General features: G+C 40.4%; 2 protein-coding genes across 3 annotated transcripts in view; one reads left to right on the top strand and one right to left on the bottom strand.

The window, feature by feature from the left end:
- LOC140315989 (ubiquitin-conjugating enzyme E2 E1-like) overlaps positions 1–26,847 on the bottom strand; it is a 341,997-nt gene that overhangs the window by 156,659 nt on the left and 158,491 nt on the right. The gene's annotated exons all lie outside the window — the stretch shown is intronic.
- The window catches only part of znf385d (zinc finger protein 385D), an 85,278-nt gene that overhangs the window by 10,821 nt on the left and 47,610 nt on the right, over positions 1–26,847 (top strand). For both annotated transcript variants that reach the window (XM_072393599.1, XM_072393598.1), the window contains exon 2: positions 2,367–2,509. In XM_072393599.1, the coding sequence (XP_072249700.1) occupies positions 2,367–2,509 (143 nt within the window). The remainder of the gene's footprint in view (positions 1–2,366; positions 2,510–26,847) is intronic.

Here is a 26,847-nt window from a genome sequence, read left to right as displayed (position 1 = left end):
CACGAAAAAGGAGAAGACTATAAGAGAAGAATATTTTCATGCTGCATTTTCCTCAGTTTGTTATGTGAGCAGGAGTTTCATAGGAATTCATCAAACACTGGAGGTCAAGTTAAGGTCTTGAAGTCCACGAGGAATCACAGGATGACTAAAAAGGCAAATCAAAGGCCCTTTTGGGACCTTTGGGAAGATTTATCAGGCTCTGGGGGGGTGATGCACTGCTCCGTTGGGCTTCTATGAGTACTAAAAATATCATTTTCAAGGAAGATTTACCCGGAAAAAATCTCCTACACAAAGTTCTTGGTGTGAGTTCTGGGGACTGATGAACAGATTTGTTTGTGGTAATGAGAAAATCCGTGTTTAGAGAAAAATAAGGAAGAGTTTAACAAAAAGAACACCTCCGTGGCTCAGTAACAACACCCGTGGACAGATCTCATTAGAGCTGTGGATGCAAGAAGACCCGAGAATCTCACAGAAGAGATGAATCGAAAATGTGTAATTTGTGAGTAAAAAAATAAGTTGGCAAGAAAAAGTGTTAAAAAGCTGTGACGTTGTTAGAAGAGGTGTTACACTGGACAACCAAAGGATATCTAGTTAAAAAATAATTGATCTTAAAATGTAGAAATGGGTCATGTTTTACTTTTGGAAACAAAGAAATTTAGGACTCATTTTTGATGAAACCACGTCTCTGGATCATCACACAAAGCAGTAACTAAAGACCTGCTTTTTGCAGCTTCGTAACATCTTCAAACTGAGAACAATCGTCTTTAAAAATAATCCTGAGATGCTGATGAATGCGTTTATTTCATCACTTGTAACAGCCTGTTCACCTGTCTGAGCACTGACAGAAGAGCCTCGTCTTAAAATCTCATCACCGGCTCCCTGTATTTTACCGCATTTATTATAAAATTTTGGTTTTGACATTCAGAGCGTGGCATGGATGGGCTCCTCCCTCCATCTGTGATCTGATCCAGCCTTACACTTCAGCTCGTAGCTTGAGCTCCTCTGATCAGTATCTGCTGATGGCCCCTCGCACTCGCTTTAGGACCCGAGGAGACAGATCTTTCCAAGCTGTTGGACCAAGAATGTGGAATGAAATACCACTTTACTGTCGATGCTTTTAAAAACCAACTTAAGAGATTCTTTTTTAAACAAGCATTCTTGCCCACGGGCTGCTAACTCTGATATTGACTGTTTGCTGCTGTAATGTATTTTTAAATGTCCATATTGTACTCACTGATGCCCTTCCTGTGAAGCACTTTGTGACTGCTGTCTGAGAAAGGTGCTATTTAAATACATTTTACTTACTTACTAATGCTTTACTTGCTTATTAACATTAGCCAACATTGTGTGCGACTGTATTTGTTTCCAACCTAATGCTCATTTCTAATTGTTACCAAAGGCAAATAAGTGTTGGTCTGTCTTAAGTTATATATCGCTCCACACTTGATGACAAACAGGAGCCTTTAGGTGTTCCTTTTTGCTTGTTTAATGTGGAGAAAAAAATCTAGAAGTTGTATTTTAACTTGATAATCCCTTAAACAGTTCTCCGTGAGCTGTTTTCATCACCACTTATACGAAGACATGCCGCTGAAACTGGCTGTAACAAAAATCAGCAGAAAAGGGTCGTTAAACTGTCTTTTTGGGGTCTTAGACCAGGTGAAAAACCACAATACCTGGATGGAATTATTCCACAGATAGTACAGATCCTTTAAAAGACTCTTTGAAAAACATTTTTTTCTGCTTGTGAAGGTCCAGTTGTTGTTGAATTTCATCTGCTATACAGTCCGCCACATGACATCTTAATAACCAGCCAATATTCTACCAAACCTTTATTCCTCTGCTTACTTTTCTAACTTTGTTGTAGTTTGTAAGATATGCCATAGACCTAATCAGCAAGAATGGCAGCAAATAGACCTTAAGGTTGAAATAGATGAAATAATGGAACATTTTTGTGGTTGAAAAGTTCTTAAAATGAAATTATTCAAAAATTGGCTGAAAAATGTTACTTTGAAATGATGGAAATCCCTTAAAGGGTATAAGATTTAATTTTTTTCTGCTTTAAAAAGCCATAACACTCAGACTGGGGTTTCAGGGGATTTCCCACATTTTATCCCTGGCATTAATCTAAGTTTAAACAGTGTTCACTGTGAGCTTTGCATGCAATGGATGTCTCGCCTTGACTGCCTTGGAGGCAAATGTGCTAAGTAGCTTGAATGATGACTAATGTAATCAAGGGACATTGTGGTAACAATCCCACAGACTAAAGAAGCGCTTACTGAGTGAGCTCTGATGCAAGCTGTAAGATTTTGGCTCAAGCGCATTCCCCTCAGTCGTTCAACACGTTGCTTTTGCTTTCCCTCCTACAGGTAACACATGTCAGAATGGCCTCATGCCTGCCCTGTTGCGCCCGACCCTGCCTGCCATCCAGACCTCACTGGGCATGAAGCAATTTCTCCCGATTCCGTTGGATTCGGCCTCAGCGGTCAGCCTCTTCCCAGGATTCAGCACAGTGAGTCTCATACTTATCTCTTTGTGCGCTATGTGATGTGCTCGCTGGCTTTCAAACACCTTCTCAACAGGAGAGATGACTGGTTTTCCTTTTTTGTGGCACTGAAAATAGTCTCTATATGTACTGGTTAGAGGTCTCTGAAATCTACACATTTGTCTTTGTTTAAGCTGTAATTACAGCCCTGAGACTACACTCTGTCTGTATATGATCAAATTCTCTCTTACATACACAAAACATATAATTAAGACTCTTTTATAGCTGCATAATTGCAGGAAATGGAAGGAATATGTTTAGTGGCTGTGGCACCACTCGAGATGAATGTATGTTTTACATAAAAAAAATACAGTTGTTACACGGACAATTAGACAGAAACTGTGGTTCGTCTTCGATCATTTGAGAGTTTCTGGTGTTAAAGACGTGTTTTCTCTTCCACAAATGCAAAAATGCAGAGAATCATCACTGGAACACATGACTATTGTGCACTCACACCTCAGACAGTTAGCATATTCCGCTATATCTGCTGATTTATAGACAGCCCTGTTTCTAAGCTTAACATTCAACCTCATAAACTAAAAGCGGGGTATTTCACCAGGAGGAATTTACCGGCAAAGCACAACTCATCTCTTTGTCATCGTTCACATCTGTTCACATCAGATACACAGAATAGTTTATCATAACAACAGTTGAAATATAGCTCTGCACCCACATGTCTTGAAGTTGAACATAATAACACTATCCAGAACATGACAAATGGTCTTGGAGCTGGAGTTTTTTGAGAGTGGCATCTCGAAGGTTGTTTGGCTTTAAGGACTCTAGCAAAGCATTACAAATAAAGAGGTAAAGCTAAAGTTAACGTGTCTGTCCAAATGTTCAGTCCACGATTTATAAAATGATTCCAGGAAAGAATTATGTTATTGTGGTACTAATTGTACGGAAAAAAAAGGATTCAGTGTATTGGAAAAGTACAATTTTTGACAAACTGAGCACGACCTTAGTTCAGGCAGACCTCATAGTCCAGCTGCAGAGTATTGGTAGCTCACATCAGCTGATCAATCAGCCTCATGCAGAGCTTTCTATTTTAACTGTGCATGCCTGCATATCTTGGCTCCTTCTTCCATCAAGCTGCTTTACAACCCAACTTAACCACAATTTCTTCTTCTCAAACTCCTTTTGTCATTGACACTGGTCTGTTCAGTGCTCTTGGTTCGGTTCCCTGGCTGCTGTTCTCCCTGACTCATACAATGTTTGCACACGAAGGGGCAGAAAGACCCAAAACCAGACCCAAAAAAGCCAACTATAAACCACCAACTATAAACTGTAGCAGCAATTTATTATTGCTGCTACAGTTATACTTTGTTATGATCATCACTTTGACAAAGTGCTCCTGACTGAGCTATTAGTAATCGTCATATTGTAAGAATTTTTTGGCTTGATGCGTAGCCGGTTGGCTAAACATTCCAAGGGATAAGACTATTTGCAGGAATCTTTCCCAGCAAAAATAAGGACATCAACACTTTCTTAAAGAAGTGTTACAGATTCCAACGATGTTGTCACTGCTGCCCACTTTTGTGATTGTTTATCAACTCTGGCAACATCCAAAAAACACCCAAAAGAAAGCTAAAGCTAACTTTAGGCCCATTTTTGATTAAAAACACAGATTAGCTCAGGGTGAATGTGATCGACCCGCCTGTCGAAATTTTCCCTTTATTGCCTGGTTGCAGCTATTTCACTTGGCTGAAACCAAACAGAAATATTATGTTTCCATAATTCTCATGTCATTTTGCAGATTTTAAGCTATTATTTCTGATATTTTAATGATCTCATTGCACCGCTTTTCTTCTGTAGTGTTTTAATGGCACCTGAGGGGGGAGTTAGCACCTCAAAGACACTTTGTATTTGAAGGAGCGCATTTCAACGAGATTTATTGAAACTCAAGTAATAGATACAACACCTAAACACTTCTGTGGACCAATATCTCATGGCATAGGCAGCATCACATTTAGGCACACTTTTGCATGTAATTTACATGTAATACTTTCACCTTTAATACTAAATATATTGTGAAATAACACAAATGTCAACAAAAGGTTTGTAGTTGTAATACAAAACTTGACGTGTTATAACTACACTATTACTGCAGGATCTCAGTGATACAAAAAATGCAATAAGGACTGTGACACACTCACACACTTGGTGTGTGATTCAAATGTTATTCAATGAGACAAGACCATGCGGACACATCTTTGTAATAAAGAGGCCATATTATGCTATTTTACAGGTTCATCGTTTTATTTTGGGAGTCTACCGGGACATTTTACATTCTTTACTGTTAAATAAAGCACAATTTTTGTCTATAATTGTACATTGCTGCAGTGGCTCCTCTCCTCCTCTGTCTGTGGTGCTTTGTTTCGGTGCATGTTTCTTTAAGAATGTCCCTCCCAAAGGGCTTTGTCTGCTCGGATTCCTCGAAAATTGAGGACTGCTGCTTTCTGAGCGGTGCCAAATTAATCACGAGGTTGGCATTATGAAAACGGGTTTTATGGAGATGTCTTTAAGAAAAAAGAAAAGCCTGGATTAAGATAGATAAAGTGGGAGATAATTACTCTCCTTGGTGTGGACTTTGCAGGCGTTACAGGCACAAACATGTACAGTAGATAGCACAATATCCATAAAGCTAACCCCTTTTTTTCATGGATTATTCACATTTTTGGGTCATTACTAAAATGACTTGGAGTTAAAAAGTGGGAAATTGAAAGAGTTTCACTGTATTGGATGATTTCAAACTGCTTTTGTTTGTTTTTTGACATTTAACAAAATAAAATCCGCTTTACTCTGCATATTTATTAGATATGTATGTCCTTACGGTGTCACAGTAGCTGGTGTGACCACCTACCTGAAATGCAGTGGTGACATGTGGCTGCAGAGACCTCGCTGGACTAATGAGAGGTGATGAGCCACCTTTTAAATGGAGCACTCACCCGAGGTGCACTTACTGTGCCGGGACGCGGTGTACGGATCTATCGATTTCTTTCTTTTTCTCCCGTCTTTTATTTAGAAGAAAGTAATTATGAGGAAGTATGTGCCCTCACACGGCTCGAATCTTCGAGGTCATCATAAAAATTCCATGACTCTTGGAAAAAAGAAAAACCCTGACCCTCTTTCACTGTCTTCTTTTGAATTAGGGGGATAGCTCAATTTGAAATCTGCTGGAAAGAAAAAGGCTGAAATATGGAGCACAGCTGGTTAAGAGTGAGAAGAAGCATGCACATGAAGAGGCTAGAAAGCAGAGAAAAGCCCAGATAACCCATGAAAAGACAGATTGTTTCTGTAAGGGGAGTTTCATGAGAAAGTTCAGGAATATTGAGTCCCTTTACTCACCCTGTCTAATCTGTATTTAACAGACTTGTCTGCAGATAATGAGTAATACACTGGAAAGCCTTCAAATCGTGGCATACTAGATACTTGATTAACACAAAGTAATCACTTCTTGCTCTCTGGCACACAGACACGCTAACACACACCACTGTCAGCTTTTCTCCCTTAGCTTACGTCTCTTTCCCTTTTTGCCACTGATTCTCTCAAACTTTCATCAGAGCTCCTGAATTGTTATCACCAGCAGAATGTGGTGCACTTTAGAAAAGCTGGAGCTCATCCCAGAGGCTTCAAAAGAGCTCATACGCAAGTGTCTGTTCTACATCCTGCTATGCAGCCTGTATGAGCTCTTTTAACAGGGGTGTAAGTTTGGTTTCAAGTGTGCAACAAAGCCCTCTGTTTGCCACCTTGGAGGTCTGGTTGGATTTCTTTATGTGTCACAGAGTGGATGGGCTAAGAGTGGGAAAAGATGAACAGCTGGAAATGCTTCATCAGGCCAGAGAGGAAACACACCAAATAGATATGTGATAAATTTAAAATCTTCATCAAAAATACAAAAGTTACATACGTGCAATACGAATATAGAGCCACACAAATGAATCTACATGTGCCCGATATGGGTCAACGCAAGCAGTTTGATAGAAGCTGAAGATCTCTGATGATAATTGTGCACAGAAACCCAGCAGCTGTTTGACTGAGTGCAGCAGATTTAGTGATTTACAGATCAAGCTGAAGCTAGTTTCCATCTGTACTCCCTCTGAAAGCAGACGCTTTATATCTGCTCAGATGAGGTCAGATTTGCTTACGTGCCTCCAGGGCTCAATAAACGTTTATGCTCCCTTATTCAAAAAAATACCACATGACCCTATAGCTGATGATGACAGTTCTTCCATTAACGCATTGCAGCGGCAAGAACATACTTAATCTTGGCAAGATTCGCATTATTGGATGCATTTTTCATGTGTGGCACAGAAAAAAATCCTGGAAGTGTGTGCATGTCCACACCTGCGCGAAATGGGAATAAAACCAAGGCCTCTTGTTGAGTTTTTGTGCAGTCTTGTTCTGCAGAAGAATGACTGACAAAAATCAGGAAGTCCATAGCCAGAAGGGAAGAAGAGATGCTTGTTTTCTTCTCTGTCTCTCTCTTCTGACCCAGTGGGGCGCCTCAACACAATAAAATGTAACAGAAAATATGGCTTCGAGCCATAGAAAGAGGCTTCATGCATGTTACAACATGTGCTAAGAGAGCCATGGGGTAAAGAGGTCTTTTATGAGGAGTTTCCCGTTCAAAATGAGCATTCAGACAGACAAGGGGATGTCAGTTGCTCAGAGCAGCGCGGAAACAGTTGTTGTCTCAGCCTTCAACCCCTGGCAAAAAATATCCTATCACCACTCCTAATAGCTGTTCAGTCAGCAGTTTATTTAGTGAAAAGACAAAAATCACAGATGTGACACCAACAGTTTTTATTCTGTAGAAGAGCATCTTCGTTTTATAACAAATATGTCAAATTTGGCCAAATTGCAGTAATTGATAGATTCTAGTACAGCGGCTGACATCAGTTTTGCCGGATGGAGCCTCATCAGAGAACGTGGTATTACTGCTGTAATCTGCCTTGTAAGTGACAGTATTTAAGTGTTTAGTACATGAACCCCCCCGGTCCTTCCCCTGTCATCAATGACTGTGTAAATGCTTATTTTCTTCAGGCAGGCATCTTTCTATGTTTCACTGGACCAAACTAAAGCATCATCTCCTTGTCTGAAGCAGACTGATGATCCATCTCTAAATATCACTTTCTTCCAACCATCCTCAGTCCATGACTGCTTCTCTTTAGCTGTTAGTGATGGTTTACATCTGTCTTTACTTCAGCCAGGTTCTTATAGCTCAGTCACAAACGTCTTCCTTGGTCGACCCGTATGTTGACCTTTTACAACCTTCTCATTTAGTTTGTAGTTACTCCAAACTTTAGGCACAGCCAACATCTTTTGCCACACTGAGTTGAACGACCTTCTTGAGGGAGATTTATAATCCTTTCCATTGTTTCCACTGACAACTCTCTTGTTGGGGCCCTGTTTCCTGCCAATTAGCCATGCAAGCAGCTCATTAAGCTCTACAAGCTCTCTATTTGAACTGCAAATTAATTTCCATATCTAGACTTGTGCAGGTATTTCGTTTTTTTTTAAGAAATTCAAATTACCAGGTGGTCCGTAATGTTTCCTCTAAAAAAAAAAAAAAAGGGCCATCACCTACAACATTAATTTATTATTAACATCCTTCGATATTGGTGATTTAATATCTTTCGTCAGAGTTTGTATGTATGTTTTCAGTGGTGTTGATTGTTTAATTCTATCTAATTCTAAAGGTTACATAAAGAGATTAAGATTTAGATTTTATTGTCATGTAGATACATGTAAATAAACAATATTATTCCTCCGCATTTAACCCATCCAGTTCGGATGCACATGCACAGGGCCACACACTCATGGCGACAGCTGCCATACACACGGGAGCGGTGGCCATTCACACCGCCCGGGGAGCATGGGGGTACGGTGCCTTGCTCAAGGGCACCTCAGCCATGGATTGTAAAGGTTGTTTCTAATCAATAGATTAAGTTGGATCCTAATTCTGTAATTTTGCTTGCATTTGCTTAGCTACATATCTGGGCACATATGTGTTTCCATACACTGTTCCTTTCATCATTTTTACTGCCATATTTCAACCGAGGACACTTGAGCTTCCCTGCAGCAAGGACTTACGTCACCATCCATAGAGGGGTTGGAGGCTTGTCCTGTGAGTGACAATCCACATTAAATTTTAATTTTCAGTGCCTGTAATTTCTGTATATGTTCAATATTCTTCATCACAGAACAAAAGCTTCCAGAAAGAAGCTGGAGAATGGAAGTTAATCACTTCTTGAGAGCAGCAACTGTCACACGACTGCTGTTGAGCTCAATTTCTTCACTGCATTTCTTTATTTTCATCAGGGTGAATGTAAACAGCAGCAATAAACCCACGAAGTCTGTGGACAAAACACAGTCGGCATTGATATATTACACTATAAGTGTAGTTTTTGTAGTTGTCGTGTTTTGTAACATCATCTTTTAAAGATATCTTTTAAATATTCATTTTATATTCTGCCTGAGGCATTTATTTTCCTAAGTATTTCTGATATTGATACTGCACTGATTGTGTAATTCTGATCATTTATAGAAATTCTAAAACTACATTACATAAAATACACTTTCTGCAGAGCAGCTACAGAACTGTGTGTAATCCGGGATTTCAAAGATTTGTCAAAGCTGGTGGCATCTCTGAATAAAACCCAACTTTTGGCCTTCCCAGACGTAAGTTGACAAACATAAATCGTGGTGATATCTTTGATGGAGTTCTGCATTGCACAGTGAGAAGTCCACAAACTGTGGTGACGATCCTGCAACCTAAGATAGCCTGGGACAAACTTCCTCAAAGACGGTTTCATCCTGCAGTGGGACTGCTGCCACGTCTTCTGACCCAGCAGATGTTCTGATCAGTGCTTTGTCTGTATGATGTGTCCTTGAGCTTCTGCCGTGACCATGCCAACTAAGACACATCGTGGAAATGAATAGCAGAGGGACTGCGGCTCCCAGGTGGGAGGGAAACAGGTGAACACACAAATGCACACTGCAGTAAACAGGTCATTGTTCACTTTGCCAGCTCATAAAACCTACATTTTGGTAATATAAACCTTGGAGTCTGTGTCACTTTTCAGTCCCAACCTACTACAGTTCAGTAGGTATGTCATCATAGAGTCTGCATACATTGAGATGTATGTCACGGCCAAGTTCATTGGATGTCTGTCAAATAGTGTGGCTTGAAGTAGCTAAATATCACAGCGTGTTGCAGCCTTAATGCATGAAGTCCCCTGAACCTGAAGTGTGGTGACACAGCAGCTGAAGCAGTCTTTCACAACAGGAACACTGCCTGTACTCGGATGGAGGAGGGCTGGTGGTGGAACAAGTCACATGAAATTGACTGAAGGACTTTATTAGGTACAAAACCTACTTGGCTGGGATTAGGAAAATCCTTGTGTGGTGCTGAGGTGTGCTTTTGGTTCAGCTGCAGGAGGGTAGGTGGATCAGAGTGATTTGGGTGAGGCTGATTACCACAGCTGTAGGGCATTCCTAATCAGTCTCCCTTCTCTTCATGTGCAGTTGTGTGCTAAACTCCCTGGAGTACAGCAATAAGATAGATAAAAGAACTGCAGGAAACTATGGATTATTACTGTCTGCATATCTGTTCTTGCAGTGGACCACAAAGTGTGTTGTGTTGAGTTTTTAGAATTGTTTGACTTATAATACACCTTTTTAGCATTAATCCTGCATAATGGAGAAAAAAAGGCTAAAAGTTGCTTGCTGTGTTTTAGTCTAACAAAGCAGCATGGGATTTCTTTTCAGTGGGCTAAACACTAAATTTGCCCACATGTCTATCTACCAAAAAATCCAAACAAAACTATGTTCTACCTGAGCAGCTCATTTACAGTAGATTATCTATGACTTTACAATTTTCACACTTTGTTATGCCGAGCATTTATTAATTTGTGATCTTATTTCAGCTTCTTTCTCAAGACAGATTCTGGGCTCTCCAACAAATTGATTTTCTGGTTGTTTTATGCAACCATTTTCTTCCAAATTAAACCCAGTTTTTGTTTTTTGCCCTCGGGTTGCAGACATCAGCATCAGGGGGCCTTGTCTTAACATGTTGGGATGCATGAAATTTCTTGCAGGACCTCTGGCCAGCACAAAAATCAGCAAAAATCAGCAATCAGAACGCACTGATGTGTCTTCGATAACATTCCTTCTTTGTTTTCATGTCATCGAGAAACAGAGACGATGTCATATTTCATCGCTTCCTCTTGTCACTGGAACTGTTCAACCGTTACATTGTTTGACTGAAATGTCATTCTGGAAATGTCACAGAAAATTTTGAAATGAAAGCCAACACTTAACATAGTCTATGCGCCAGGATGTGCTGCTGCTTCAAATCTAGACCTACTGTTGTGTCAAAGATGGCACACAGAAGCCAGTTTGCAGTAATGGAAACAGAAAGTGAGCTTTGAAGAAGTTTTCAGATGGCTGTGCAACTTTCAATTGATTCAGTTGCAGGAGAGTTATTGAAACTGCTTGAATCTTGAAAGAATCAGAGCTAACCAAAGAGGAAAAGGGGAAGAAACTGAGGGAGAGCTCAACAGGAACAGGAGAGTTTTACAGTGTGATGAAAGAAAAGTGAAAGGGGGGGTGAGTAGTTTTTCTGTTTAACGGTATGAGGGAGGTTCATGGGGACGAGGTGCATGTGCGTGTGTGTTTGGATCGTCTTTCTTTGGTCCTGAAAATAAGATCTATCTCACCTGGAACCTACATTTGTCCTGGAGAAACAATACAAACTCCATTTCCCCCTGCAGAGTAATCAGGAATATGATTTATCGATTCTGTGCACAGATCTGCACGCTGGGAAATTGCTTTGTAGTCCTGCAGCTGCAATGACACAGCGGCCTCAGTCTGCAGTCACCACAGCATCACAGTCCATTTCGATGTGTACCCACCCTCGCTAAGTCAATGTTGGTGTCAGTGGCTGTAATGGAAATGGGCTCTTTAACAAAGCTTATAACACAGTGAGCTGTGGAGTTGAAGGAGCTCTTTTGTGCATTTGAGTAAAAGTCCAATTTATTCTAAGCATCAACCATGTCAGCCGACTGACAGTTGGAGCCCTTCCACACAAGCCAGACCTCTAAATCTTAGCACATTGATCAGATTTGTGTGGTGGTGCAACAAGGCAGATTTAGCATTAAACAGTATCTCAACGGCCTTTGAAACTCTTTTTTTTTTTTTATCCTTACTGACCTCCAGTGGTTTTAATTTCTGGCCTTGCTGCAGATAAGGCACAGGTGGAGTCTTGGGGATGATGATAGCGCTGATAGGTAAGATTTTAGATGTTACAGCGCAGCCACCAGAAAGGGCAGGAAAAGCACATTTCAGCCAGATAAGTTGTTCTTCACTCATTCAGTAGTAGTGATGTATGAATAACTGCACAGAAAATGTTTAAGAAAAATTTAAGTACTAGAACAGAAGACAACTGGACTTCTTTTATTGGTTCCTGAGGAACTCTCAGCTCAAAGTCTTCATTACTAATGGTTGGGTAGCGGCTCTTTGCACATTCAAACAGAAGGTGGCCTTCGGTATCACCTAATATTTACAGTGCAGCCCTGAATCTCCTCCCCCAGTTTTACAATCCTTCAGAAATTGACCAATACATCCTACAGATTGATGAGGTAGTTCTATGTCAGCAGTAAGTAAAAAAAAAAATAAGACAAACATGTTAATTTGACCAAAATCCAACGAAATCAAGCTTTTCAAAACCAAAATAACACGCCCAGAAAATACTGCTGTGGGTATGCACTCAACTAGACTCAAATGGGCCTAGCTGCTCTGTACATGCTGCGAACTTCCATCTTTTTGGAAATCATTAAGTGGAATTGTATATTAGCACAGCTGAATTCCCAATAAAGTTGCCCTAATTCACACATTATTCTATTTGGCTAAACACGGCAGAAACTGGGACATAAAATCAGCCCTTTACGACTACGTAAAGTATTTCAAGATGGCTGCTCTGCTCTAATAAAACTCTATATAACCAAAGCGTCATCCGACAAAAACAACACTCAAGTAACTTAAACACAACATGTGCAGCTAAACCTACGCATCTCACACAGTCCACAGTGTTGATGTCGGAGATAATTCAGTTCATAACTCGATCTATTCCCATGCATACAAACGACAGAAAGCCAGTTAAATGGTCTAATCGTGCTGTAACTGTAGCGTGACTCAACTGTGCACGTGCTGGCTCACAGGTGACAATAACCTAAATGAGCCACAGAAGAGGCAGGTGTGTCACTGACACACATGTGACCTCAACAGTAAAAGCTCATAAGCCTGAAACTCTCCACCAGTGAGTTAGAACTGAAGCTTTTCAGATGAGAGGTGAATATTCAAGAACTAAAAGAAGAAGTGCAGTTGTCTTTTGTGCATGTTAATCCACAAAGGAGACAGATGATTTAAAGGAAAACATTAAATCTTTTAGTTTTTAAACTGAGATTCAGGAACAGAGCCAACACCTCACTTAACAAATTTGTCATGTGTCTCAGTCTTCAAAAGCCCCTGATCCCAAGCCCTTCTTTTCCATCTTGCTTTCCTATTTACTTAAAGGAACCAGAGGTCAAGGAGCTGAAAGCTTTCCCAGATGTACCCCAGAATTTCATTACGTTTCTCAGCCTCTCTCATCTCTTCCCCTTGACTCTGTTATCCCATCCCTTCAACATCTCCACTAGCCTCAGATCATGCAATCAATAAATGACAACATTGTGGGGTGGTCTTTGTTAGTGAAAAGGATCTCGAAAGATGGGGAAAAAATAGATTTTTTTCAACAAAAAAGAAAAAAAAATAAGGGATATGAGGAGAAATACATTCTTTTTTTATTATTTTTTAACAATACATATGTCCCCATGATAAAAAGGAAGTAAAATGCAAATATCTTCCCCTTCATCTCCTTTTTTCTCCGTTAAAGTGTCTCTTAACAGCAGCTCTGCTTTGCAGCTCTTCTTGGTGGCTTTAAATATAGGTAGCACTGCCTCTGTTCAATCTAAAATGCCTCAGCCATGAAAAATAGGTGCTGTTGTGGGTGTCTTTGTGCACTTGAGGCATCAGAGGAACAAAAGACTCAGTGGAATAACAATTTTTTATTTTTGCTGGTAAAGTTCCCACAGAAACATGGAAAAAGTGGCAAGTTTCCAGGCTGATGTGGCATTGCTTTTTCATTGTATGCATCCAGCCTTTAGTTATGCGAAGGACAGTCAGAAACTGTGGCTACAAAGACATCATGCAGGTCTACATAATGCCTCTGTGCCTCATTTGACTGTTTTGTTCTCATTAACTGATTGCATGCACGTTTAAACCAAGAACAGGGTAAGAGTAAATACTTCCAAGGCCGAATAAAAGAATCCAGATCAGGCCCTGGATCAACATCAGAGACAAACACTTTTAAAATGGGCCCCAACTTTCGTTAAAAGTTTAGGGGAGCTCTAAACATACCACCAGTTTACTACATTGTTTCAAAACTTCTTTGTTAGCAGCCTTGCAGAATAGAATATATTCAGATGAATCCTGAAAGTCTTAGACGTTTTGAATTCTACAGACATTTAGCAATTACAGTAACTAAAGAAGAGTTTTGTTGTGGGACCTTGAATCAACTTGGATTCTGATTAAAACAGATGGATTTGCATTCATAGAACTGTGTTTTCCTGAAAGTAACAACAAAACATAAAAATCTAATCACCAACTTTGATCTTTTGTTTAGGCTCTAATAAAATTTGTGGCATGTTGGTTACGACAATGGAGCATTTGGCGATCATATGGCTCCAAATGAGTGCTTGCTAGTGTTAGAATCAGAGATGAGGACTCGAGACTTGACTTCCGACTTGCCCTCAAAAGACTTGAGACTTGAATTGGACTCGAGGTTTGGGACTCGTAAACAATCTTCATTTCATGAAATTATTGTTTCTGATCTTTATTTCATTCATTCCGATGTATGAAGGCTGATGGCAGGCTGAGCGCAATGGAGCCTCACGCATGCGTGCAGCCACTGATATCAAAATTACTGTAACCATGGCAGCGTCAAGCTCATCTGGAACTGTCCCATATGTCGTCACATTTGGTTTTAAAGCGTTCACGCAGACGGCAAACAAGTGAACGGCTACTTGCAAAGTGTGTGGTATCAGGATAAATGATGCCGGCTCAACTACATCCAACTTCTTCAGGCACCTGAAAAAGGACAGGTCAGTCTCTTTGTTATGTGAAAGGGAAACTTAGCACTGATCGACAGCTACCGCTAGCAAACTAATCAAAGTAAACAGTGTTGTAAACTATATGCAGATTATAGCTTCATTACAGCACTGCTGATTGCTTTATCTGCAGCAGCCTGTGAAATTTGGGAAGGACTTTGGTTAAGTAGCCTAGGTTAACAGTTACCAAATTAACTGCTCAACCAAGTCTACGTGGATGTAGTTTAACGTTAATCTAATTGCTGTTTTAAATTAGCGTACTTTTACAATTTCAGGGACACCTGATAAAATTCAAGATCGACTAGTTTTCATCTACGTTTAGCTGCCCAAGTCTTTATTTAAAACCTAATATAGGTTACAATTTCTTCACTCATTTGAGACTTGAAACTTGACTTGGACTTGGGTCAAAAGACTTGATACTTGAGTTGGAACCAAACACAAAGACTTGAGACTTGACTTGGACTTGGGTCAAAAGACTTGAGACTTGACTTGTTATTGGTCCTCAAAGACTTGAGACTTGACTTGGACTCGAACACAAAGACTTGAAACTTGACTTGTTATTGGTCCTCAAAGACTTAAGACATGACTTGGAAAAAATGACATGTAAACATGTCCGGTTAGAATATTAGTGCTTCATAAGGTGATCGTATATTTGTGTTCACAGCTTATCACAGAGTGATTAAACTTCTGATTTATAACTGAACATAATTAAGCTTTTGAAATTTAATCCATTTTTAATAACACTGTAGAACAAATGCGTCTTACAAAACCAAAGTTTCATACAGTAAAATGTCTTTTATCTTCTTGTATTGCTGTTGGTGATTCGTCAAGAACATTTAGAAGGGGAATGACGGTGCAGCCCCTCACAAAACAACTCTCTTTTTATGTACACATTTGGTTTTTTTTCTGTTTGCTTTAAAATGGCAAATAATTGCTCAAAGTGTGATGAAAAAATAAGAACAAAGGGTGAGTCAACGCTGCTTTGCAGACTCATTTGATTTACACGTGTCCCATAAACATCTAATGGACTCTATAAATTGTATTCCTAGGGGAAGCATGCGAGCTCACAAAACGACAGGGAATGATCAAAGCTCGAGAACAAGCAGACCACCGCGATGCCAGCCGTCTTCCTTCCAGCAAGTCGCACCTGCTGGAGTGGAGCTGAGTGTGTACCTGTTTAATGTGTGTGCGCAGCGGCCCTTATCATTTAGCCGGTGCTCTGGGGCTTTTTAACCCCCTGAACTGAGTGGAAGCTTGATGTCGGCGGAGCTCATCTCGATGTGTTCTCCCACGATAATATTTCACTCTCCCTGGAAAGCTGCCAGCTCACCGCGCTTTCTCTGGTGGAATCCACAGAGCACAAGATGATTTTTTTATGGAGATGCTTAGTGCCAGCTTCCCAGACGAGCTGATGTTGTTATGCAAACCCCCCCCCCCCCCTCCTCCTCCTCCCACCCCGCTGGAATTGTACTATTCAGTCAAACAAAACAAACTTTCATTGTTTGAATTCTGTGAAATGTCAACCACAGCATTATAATTAATGGACACCGTTATTTGAGAAAAGACAGCCACCCTTCTGCTCTTTCTGTGAAGACTCGCTGCCATCAGTGAGAGAGAAATGGGAGACAGGGGCAATCTGTTTTTGATTTGATGGTGGTGCCATGTGCTTTAGGTTCTTTTGAGGCGATAACAAAAATATTTCAACTTTAACTGCCCATCTGGTCAGTTTAAAACTGGGATTACTACTCAATTTGGGAATTCAAGACAGTATGTAGCAGCTAGAAACAGCAGACTGTGTTTTAGATTTTTTTTGTTCAAGGGAGACAGTTTCTAGATTGCTGTAAACAACAGTTTTGAAAGCTTTGAAGATTTGTGTTGTCTGAAAATACTGTCTGTGACTTTCAGTTGTTGCATGAGCACAAATTATCAAACTGCTGACAGAGCTCAGTTGAAGTACGAATGCTCAGAGCTTAGTCTCTTTATTGCATATTGGTGTGGTCAGCATTCTCCCTCATTGATGATCTCTGAGTATGCAATTACAATTTAACAGCTTTTGGATTGAATTAAACTAATGCACTTAAATTATACACTTTACTATCAAAAACGTGCAAAACTGTCTTAACAAAGTTTACAACCATGTTTTGCTGCTGTTTACATTCCTCATCAAAAGAATGTACTGCAGAAATTGTGTGAGGTCATCAGCAGTCATGTAACAAAGCAGCAGATGGGAGGTTCATTACAGCTGGTGTTTTTGAACAAACAGGCCTCAGAACTATTTCACATAAATTACCCTGACATGTTACCATCTACAGCAGAAGAAGAAAAACCCACGTCCTCTCAACATGAGGAAGTTGTTAATGGACAGTGGTGCCTCCTTAAGAGGCTAGTGGAGATGTTTATACCCTAATCCATCCATCCATTTTCTATGCTCACTTAATCCAGTTCAGGGTTGCGGCTGTGCTGGAACCTTTCCCAGCTCCCATCATGCAAAAGGTGACGTACACCCAGGACAGGTCGCCAGTCCATCACAGGGCCTTTAAAGCAGTTATGTTATGCAGGTCTATTAGGCCGAGCAGGGAGTCACGTGTCTCCAGTGACTCACTGCTCTTTGAGATCAGTTGTACAGCTGTGAGCTGCCATCCAAACCTCAGTTTGAATACAAATTACACACAACAACCCTCGAAGCACACATGCAGTACTTCGCCGGAGAATTCGTGCTCGCACTCATCAAAGTGATGTAGACAGTTTTATCCTCAAATATTTGTGTTTCCCTTTTCTACATTTAGGCCACAGAGAATTGATACAGATCCTTCTTTTAGGCAGTCTCGTTCTGGGAGACGCACTGAACTGCCCTAGTTAAAATAAGATAAGAACTGAAGTAACTAACAGCCTGCCGGTGGGTGATAAACAAGTCAAAATGACACATTGCCTTCATAGAGGCTCCGCATACACAGGGTTCAGTAAAAGCAAGAAACACTAGAAGACAATCACAAGACCATGTTTTCACCAGCAAAGCTTTCTTTGTTTTGGTTGACCAACTGGCTCCACTTGGACTGATCACCATCTTAAGCTACCATCTCCTACCAGGTTTTAGGTGTTACAATGGCAACTTCTTCTCATTGGCTGGCTCCTTTTGCAGCGCTTCTTTGATCTGATTGGTTGAAGTCAGCCAGTGACAGACAGATGGTCCTTTCCCAAACTGTTTCTATGGATGACTTTGCAGATGGTTCTGTGTTACAAACCATCTGGCAAGTCAAATCAGCCTTTCTAGCGCTGGTTCAGCTTCTCACAGTGGTTTCTTTTGAGAGGCCACCGTCTAAAAGTTTGGAAATCCCTGATATACATGACTGTGGGAATAGCCTGGCAGGTATAAACTCAGACACTCAATTTTTGTAAGATCGCCGGATAACCTGACTGACTCTATAAAGTTTTATAACATGTTATTATATGAGAATTGCATTCATATCACAATACTGTTCTATCCCATGTTAGCAGCCTTTCTCACAAGGGGCCTGAGTGATGTTACTGTGCCAGAAAAACTGTGGTTTGTCTTCACCCATTGAGCTTTAACTCATCCCAAAATAATTTTTCCCACCAAGAAATGTTTATATGATTGATACTTTCACAATCTGAACTTTGCAAACATATGGATACTGTGTAATGGAGAACAATTACCCTAAACACAGCTGTTTTTGAGTTTACCAGAACTGAACATTCTTCTCTGACACCCGTCCTTCGGTAATCTCCTCCATTGTGTGTGCGTGTGTCAAGGCTGGCGTGGTGCTGTACCATGTTACACCAGCAAAGCAGAACCAGCTGGGGTGTGAGTCCAAGCAGTTTGCACCTGCAACACCATTGTTCCCATAATGAAAAGCACACCAGACCCAGAGGAGAGTTCAGCGCTGTATTTTTTGTACGGAAACTAGGCTGACCCAGGAATTTACGAGAGTGACAGACTCCAAGAACTAAATCATTATTTGGATGAGGCAGCCTGGGGCTCACACAGCCGCGTGCCAGTGGTACGAGGTCTTCGAACACACCCTGTTTGTCTGCACTGATACTTCCCCTCTGAGAAGCATTCTCATATGTATTTTTCTGCAGAGCAGTGTGTTTCTCTTTCTGAGCTTACATAAATGTGTCCCCTGTGCTCCCATAGAACTCAAACAAGGATCAGCCATAAACCATTCATGCTGAAAAGCCCCCCATAGGAGGGTGCCAGTTGCTCGGAGTTGAAGAAACTGCCCTGAAAGTCAGTTGTTAGAATTCCTGCTTTTCCTGGGAAATTATTGGTAGACATTATGCAATGACAGTTTGTTGTGTTAATGTCTTGAGAAGGATGCTTCACATGACTGCACGTCCACATTCAACAGTTCCAGGCTTTACTTTAGCAGATAATGTGATAAGAAGTGTGCTTGCTCAGCACACCTCTCCAGCATAAAGTGAAGCTGAAAACACCAATGAGCAGGATTAGAAAGTTGAATCGCTGCAGGGCCCAGGAGGAACGTCACAGAGAATCATGCACATTGTTAAGATTCAGTGTTTGCTGGTGGCTCATGCATTTTTCTATCCAAGACCATCGATTTTGAAAATCCAATAGATAGCCACGCTCCTCGGGCTCCTCTCTCATTACCACAGAATCAGGGTTGTTTGATATTCATGCTGCAATATTATGAAAAGATAAATCGTTTAATCTTAGTTTTCATTGAGCCCTGTCATGGTTGAGACACCTGCCCCCCCATCCATACTGTGTGTGCAGCTGCAGCTGTTTGATAGAATGATGGATGAAAAATTAGCCTGTGCGGGAATTTAGAAAATACAATCAACCAGCAGTTTAATTTTGGTGATTTATATGCAAAAAGACTATCAATTTACTGACGTTGCACTTTTCCAACGCTTGCTCAGGTCAGTGCTACAAGTTAAATACATTTCTTTAAGTGCATGTGGCCTATCATAAAGGAAATACTCCAGATTCATAATAATATTTGTCTTCTTTAAAGTTTTCCACCACTGGTTTGCCACCTGTTTCAGTCCTTCATTGTTTCATCACAGCAGGTCTGACAGATCACTTTAAAATCACAAAAGAAAAACTGTATTCAACAAGTCCCATCTGCAGTGGAGACACTTTGGTGACATGCTTAGGTCCTTCGTCAGCTTAGACTCCCTGTATGTCTCAAATCTATGCTAAAAATGCTAAAAGACTGAAGTTGATGTGTGGCAGCAAAGTGGAGCTCCAGCTACAAGCAAACATAATCATGGTTTTACATGCTAATACATTTATATTCCAAACTCATCGCATTCTGACGCTTGACCAGGAGCCCTTTTCCTCTCATTTTACTGCTCAGGTAGCCTACTACTGGTAATTTCCAATATCCATGTCAGTGATTTAAATGCATTTTGCTGGGTGAGGAATTAATGACCACATTTCTGAGGTTCTGGAGGTTTGAAACGAAGCATTTTTATCGTGGACCCGAGCTTCAGTCCCATGGCTGGAACTGGAATTCCATGTTAAGTTGTTGCTCCCATGGTTTTGTGATCCAAGATTAAGGATTGATTCCATAAAATATGCCTTGCAGGATTTTGGTAAGATTGTGGTTGTTTCTTTTTGTCAAAATTAAGAAAAACAACCTTGTTTTTCCATTTTGGAGAACTTTGGAGGAATTAACTGGAAAGCTTGACAAGCTGTTTTATATCAAAGACAAATGTGGCTTTAATTAGATCAGATTTACATATAATTACCTGAGATAGCCATAAGAGCTGACAGAACAGTATGATAGTGCCAAATGGAGTGTGAGCATTTTATGGTGTTGCCTTTTAATATTTCATCTCAGCTGAACTGGGGATGTGAGTGAGGTTGCCAAATGGCTTTAGGGAGCTCTCCCAGTTCAATAGTTCATCCTGATGGAGCCCAGTGGTGTGAGAGTGGGGTCAGCATGGAAGAGCAATAGAATAGAGTACATACCTGATGAGCAACACCATGTCCATGTGAAACGATGATCAACAAGAGTAGAAATGATTCAGGGTTGAATTGTGAAAGAAATTTAAATGAAGTGATGGATGGTGTTGAAAATATTCACAGAAATAAAGTCGAAAACAGAGGCTGACATGGAGAGTTTCGCTTTTGACCTGCCTCACAACACGTCTCATCTATCTGTCCACATGTCATCTTTTCAGTTTCACGTGCCTCCATTTTATTACTAAATTGCTGTCAAAGCAACCTTCCTGTGAAAATTATGAGATGAGTTCATTAGAAGAGGCTTTAAATTGAGTGACACTTTCTTCTTTATTGGTTCTGACTAATTCAAAGAATAAATAGAAAAAGTTCACTTAATAAAAAAAAAAGCAAAATACACTTTGATGTTTGAAAAATGTGTCTTAGAAGTAGCTCAGTTAACTTTTTGTTTGAGAATTGAATTAATTTCCTGAATTTAATTCAAAGCACAGTGTGAATTTTCATAATTCAGTGCAACACTTAACAATCCAACCCCCCCCCCCCCCCTTTATCTACAAACCGCACCAGCCGTTCACAGAATGTACTCGTGGCTGCTGTTATTAAAGCCTTTATTCTGCACAGTATAATGGTTTGGCCTTTGACAGGAATGTGTGGCAGATCTAAACTGAAATAAATCTGTAACAGGAAAACTGCGTCTGCTCTTTTTAATTCAATTCTACATAGAATAACTGATTAAGAGGTTTAATTGTGTGGATTGCAGTTGCATCAAGCCTAATTTGACACATGAGTAATTCTTTCCGCGTTTTATTGAATCAAACACGATCGTAACAACTTATTTTGTAAGTGTCACTAAGGTTTAACTACAAAGGTTTATGTCACCAACAGCCAGGATGGGACTCATCACCTGAAGACGATGAAGGAAAGACTCAACAGACCAGTTTTGTATATGTTAGACCTGCACGAGCTCGTCAGTGTGAAGATTAATCTCTAAGATCTCATTGGCTTTGAGTCTGCGCCTCATTTTCAGCACGAGGAGTCAATACAATCGCCACCAAAGCTTATTTTCCACTTGGGTTTGTCTCCTATAGACCTATTGTCGGGCCTTCTGCTGGAACCCTCTTGGCTCAGACATTATTATGTCAATTTGTTTTACTAATTTTTCACAAATTTTTCATCCAAAACTGAAAAGATAAACACCTAACATCCCTGGGGTTCCTGTACCGCGAGGTACCGCGGGTATGTGGTGTTTGAAGGTTGCCAAGGTGATTTAATTATGGTCTTGGCTCAGATTTAATTATTTACTTTGTTTTGCCCACAGAATATTTCCCTCTCCACAATGTCTTTTATTTCCCATGAACACACTTAATGACAAGTGTGTACAAGCATATCAGGAGCAGTGATAAAGGAAAAAGATCATTTCGCTCCATTATAATCACATGCCTAATGATATTCATATTATATTGAATTAGAATTTCAACTCGTTTAAGCCATTATAACTTATTTGTAACTTCTGGGCCTCTGTTGTAGTAGTAGAATGCTTTAATGAAATATTACACGCTGTTTTTAGTGCTTTCCATCTCAAGGTTTCTTGTTTTTATCTGATAAATTTGCTGTCCTTACTATTTTGGTGGATATTCACATTCCTGTGCTGTAAAGCTCTCTGTTTTATGAACACCTGGGGCCCGTTCTGGCACATTGTGAGCAGAATCTTGCACAGGCACAAAAACCCCTCCTTGGATTTAAATTGCTAATTTCTAAAGTCATTTACGTGTGGCGTCGGCTGGTGATAGACTAAAGAACTCGGTCTGGCAGTGGAAGTAATTGTGAGACACACGGAGGGGAGGATTGCATTTGACAGGTCATTCATCCCACTTTACTTAGTGGTAAGCAAGTCTGGTGACCGTGAATGCAGCATTTAGACCTCACCAGTGGAGAAGTCATTGACCAGCGACTTTCCTTCTTTTTGACAGATATGAGGGTATATTTTGAATGAGATGCTGCCATTACAGACTAGATTCCTCACATCCCAGGAATGTGTGAAAAAACACCAAGTATAAACATGACAGCTTCAGTTATACATGCTCTTCAAATATAGCCGACACTGTATATAACACTGACAGCAGTAATCTGTTGGAGAGGCACAATCTGTTGTATGTGCTATCACACTTTCATTTTGACATCAAAAAGCTCCCAGATCTGCCACTGCTGAAAATAGATTTCCTGTTTGTGAGGGCTTTTTTTCAGTCTCATTAGTGTTTTATTTTGAACTTTGATAACAAGGAGATGGGTTGGAAATCAATGCAAATATAGATGTTTTTTTCCTGAAAACAAGGACACAAAGATCTGCCATTAATAAAAGTCGTATTAGCCTTTAATTTGCTGGTACGTGATGCTATGTGACTCGCAGTTGGAGAGCAATCCTGCAGCTAACAATTATAAACAACAGGATTAGAAGATTTCCTGTTCTTTGATTAAAAAAAAAAAGGGGGCAGAATGTTAAATATGTCAGCCCTAAAATTGGTCAGGAGAGGCAAAAGATTGATCTGCTGATCTAAAAGTGCTGTGCTATATTTGAAAAATCACGATTTCTTGTTGGTTAATGACACACGAACATATCTCTTGAAATTAAAGGCGTATGCTTGATTTATGCAATTGCATATCATATTTTTTTTTTATGTTTATGCATTCAGCAGACACTTTTATCCAAAGCAACTTACAAACGAGGATATAACATTACAGCTAACATCAAAGCTAACAATAAGCTACATAGAAGGAAACCATGAGTCAGGGTTAGGCTGTCAGAGGTGACAGTGCAGGCATAGAGCGAAGTACAGGGTAGAAGATGCTCTCTGAAGAGTTGGGTCTTCAAGAGTTTTCTTCAGGATAGTGATACAGACAGTGATGCCCCTGTTCTTGTAGCACTTGATAGGTCATTCCACCATTGTGGAACGACCCATGAAAAGAGTCTGGATTGTCTTAAGCGTGGTGTAGGCACTGCTGGACTACAACCCTTTGACTACCAGAGTGACCGAGTTGTGACGTAAGCCTTTGCGAGAGCATTCAAGTAGAAGGGAGTCGTTCCATTAAGCACTTTGTAGGCTAACATCAGTGACTGGAATTTGATGAGGGAGGCTAAGGGTAGCCGGTGGAGCTCAACGAACAGAGGGGTGACGTGGCAAGAACATTCTTCAGCATTCTCAAAATATACGCTGAGAGCTTATTAAGCCCAACAAAAGGGGGGCATGTTCACCTGAATGTAACATTCTTTCACATGTGACATTAACGCTCAAAGAAAATAATCTTACACATTGTAACTGTGTCCTAACCTTGCCGTGGGTCGAGTTGTGCAGGCATATCCATTGTAAGATACTCGGCGTGGCCTTTCTTTTGGGAGAGGGAGTAGGGATGCCTGCGTCAGTCATTTGTTTAACAAACAGGTGATATTTAAAACTCGACGTTCTCCCGTCACAATGACATTAACGGCAGACGACTGCGGTCTTGTCAAAAGAACCATCTGGCAGTGTTTTGAAGATAAACCTGCCTCTCAGACAGCCCTTGATCCATTTCAGTTTGCCATACACAAGATTAGAAACATACATTTTAAATTATGTATGAGTGTACACATGCATAATGAAAAGATCTGAGTTACACAGCACTGTAAACCACCATTTTGTGTTTGCCTTCTAGATGATTAGATAAAATACACATTTACTGCTTCACTGACGTAAATACACCATGACAGGAGCATATCTCCCGTAAAAAAGGTAAATCATTTGTGTTGGAAGGTAATGTGACAGTGAAGACCTATTTTCTTTGGTAGGAAATAGCCCATTTATGTTAATACGTGCCATATGAGTTGGGATTTTGGTATAGAGCAAACATCAATCATTAACCTAAAAAACAAAACCTCCAATTTGAACATTCAAAACCAGTTTGTAGGTAAACGATAAGAAGCTGGTTTCTGCTCACAGAGATATTCATGTGAATGTCATAACTCCCCATATGGTAATTATCATGTTATTGGTATTGATCAGTTAACCCACTGCACTTTAGCTAAAGTCAATTAATCATGCACAGCAGTAAACATGTGAGTTTCTGCTGCTTCAGCATGATCATAATCCACCTAAAACAGTTGTGGGAGATGAAAAACACTTAAATGTCAAGGAATTTATATTTTAGAAATAGCTTATTTGTTTGGCTCTAAATACTCCTGTCACAACACATGATTAGGAGCAATGCCAGGTCACGTGCGGCCTAAAACAGATGTGTGTTTATGACCCTTTAACAGTCATCTCCAATAACAGTTGGCCATCTCAGCTCATCACTGTCTTGTTCTGTCACAGTATCTGGCAGCACTGAGCGGTGGAATGTCAGCAGCTGCTGCAGTGCTGAACTTTAAGATGGACAGGCCTTCTGTGGGCTGTCAGATAGCATCCACCCAATGACCTGTTTATTCTCCCTCGCTGTTGACACTCTTCTGATGTTCCCCCGTGACAGAAACACATCTGTGGAAATCAAAGTTGTGCAGATGAATGAAAGGAGACAGAAAACGGGGGGAAGGAAGAGAGAAATTCACTTACATTGCTTGCGTAACTAAAGTTTGATATGTTTAACTGAAAGAAATCTTGCAAGGCAACTGTGATAAATTGCTCATTTGTAAGCTTTAAATTGTGCCTGTAGACAAGACATTGTGGTGATACTCGTATGTAATGTACTCACAGCAATAAAAGCTCCATTAGGCAATGATTTTACATAAACATAGCAAAGAAACTGTAAGCCACATAAATCTGTGTGTCTTCTAAGATCTTAAAACCTTCCTTTTCCAGTAAAATAGCTTTTTATGCTCTGGCAGAGTTTAATGCACATGCAAAAGAATAGCAAATGCCTCAAACCTATAGCACATATAACAAAGGTAGGGTACCCAGCCTGGGAGGAGCCGAGGTTCTGCTGATTTCTTAAATTTTTGTCTTATTGTCTCCCTCTGTCTGTGACCTGGATATCAATCTCAGAGTGACACATTTAAAGATGTGGCAAACTGTAAAATGCAGCTAAAGAAAAGAGGCTGGCCAAAATATGCACAGGTGTATCCTCTTTCTCGTCCATTAAGTATAAAGGGGCCGATATCCCGAAATTAAAAGTAAATATGTGCATTGTCATGAGCTTCTTTAATTTATGACAGAAATCGTAAAGTACAAGAGAGGCCTGTAATAAAACAGAGGACAGCTGACGCAGCTGTGCAACATGTCATTTTTTTCTTCATGTTTGTTTAAAATCTTGGCTCTGATGCAAGGCTGACTGACTTTGTCGAATGCCTGTTACCTTGAGTGCTCTCGTGTCTCTGGGACTGAGACAACCAGAGCATAGAAAATGGGACGTTAAAAGAGGGGTTGTGTTTACTTTTTGACTTTTGATGCTCCTTTTTTTTTTTGGCTGCTTTTCTTTGTCTTTTCCTCAACAGAAAATATGAGGTCAGGGATAAATGGGAGGGGGAATTCTTACAGACTTAGGAAGACAGCAGTGCTGCACAGAGAATCTGAGCATACCGACATTGTTCTGCTGCTGTGGCCTGACACAAAGACAGGCTACAGAAACACCTACAAGTGCATCATACACCCTGTGCAACACGTAAAAACCTAAGTGTAGAACTGAATGGCCACGAATTTTCCTGGTGACTGGGTTGGATATCCTCTGAAGCACTGATATTGTCTGTGCTAACTGCAGCATTTCCTTGATCACATGTGTTGTGAGCATTTGCATCACATACTGTACGTTGGCAAACTGATCGACGTAAATCACAGCACAGCTGCACGAGTAACCCTGAGTTGCAGGATGTTTAGCTCTCTCGACCACTTTTTTGATGATTTTAATGATATTTACTTGAGTATGGAGACCTGCTCAAAAGCGTTTTGTTCATTGGTTTTTGTAAACCTGCAGACTGCTCTCTGCCTGTTTCCTCTGCCTCAGGCCAGAGGCTGTTTCAAAGCAGACAGCTCATCAGGATGATTGACAAGTCTTGGTGCTGGAGCTTGACCTGCTGAGGAAAAATTGCATATTAGTGCTTTAGGAAGTGATTTGAGAGATGACACTGAATTTGCTACAGCCTGAGAATGTGCGCTGCTGCAGGCTTCAGAATAAGCATATGTGATGTA

This window comes from Leuresthes tenuis, unplaced genomic scaffold (assembly GCF_036924035.1).
Source record: "Leuresthes tenuis unplaced genomic scaffold, fLeuTen1.0.hap1 SCAF_10, whole genome shotgun sequence".
NCBI lineage: Eukaryota > Metazoa > Chordata > Actinopteri > Atheriniformes > Atherinopsidae > Leuresthes > Leuresthes tenuis.
The sequence above is the reverse complement of the archived record's forward strand: the minus strand, read 5'-3'. Positions and strand labels throughout refer to the sequence as shown.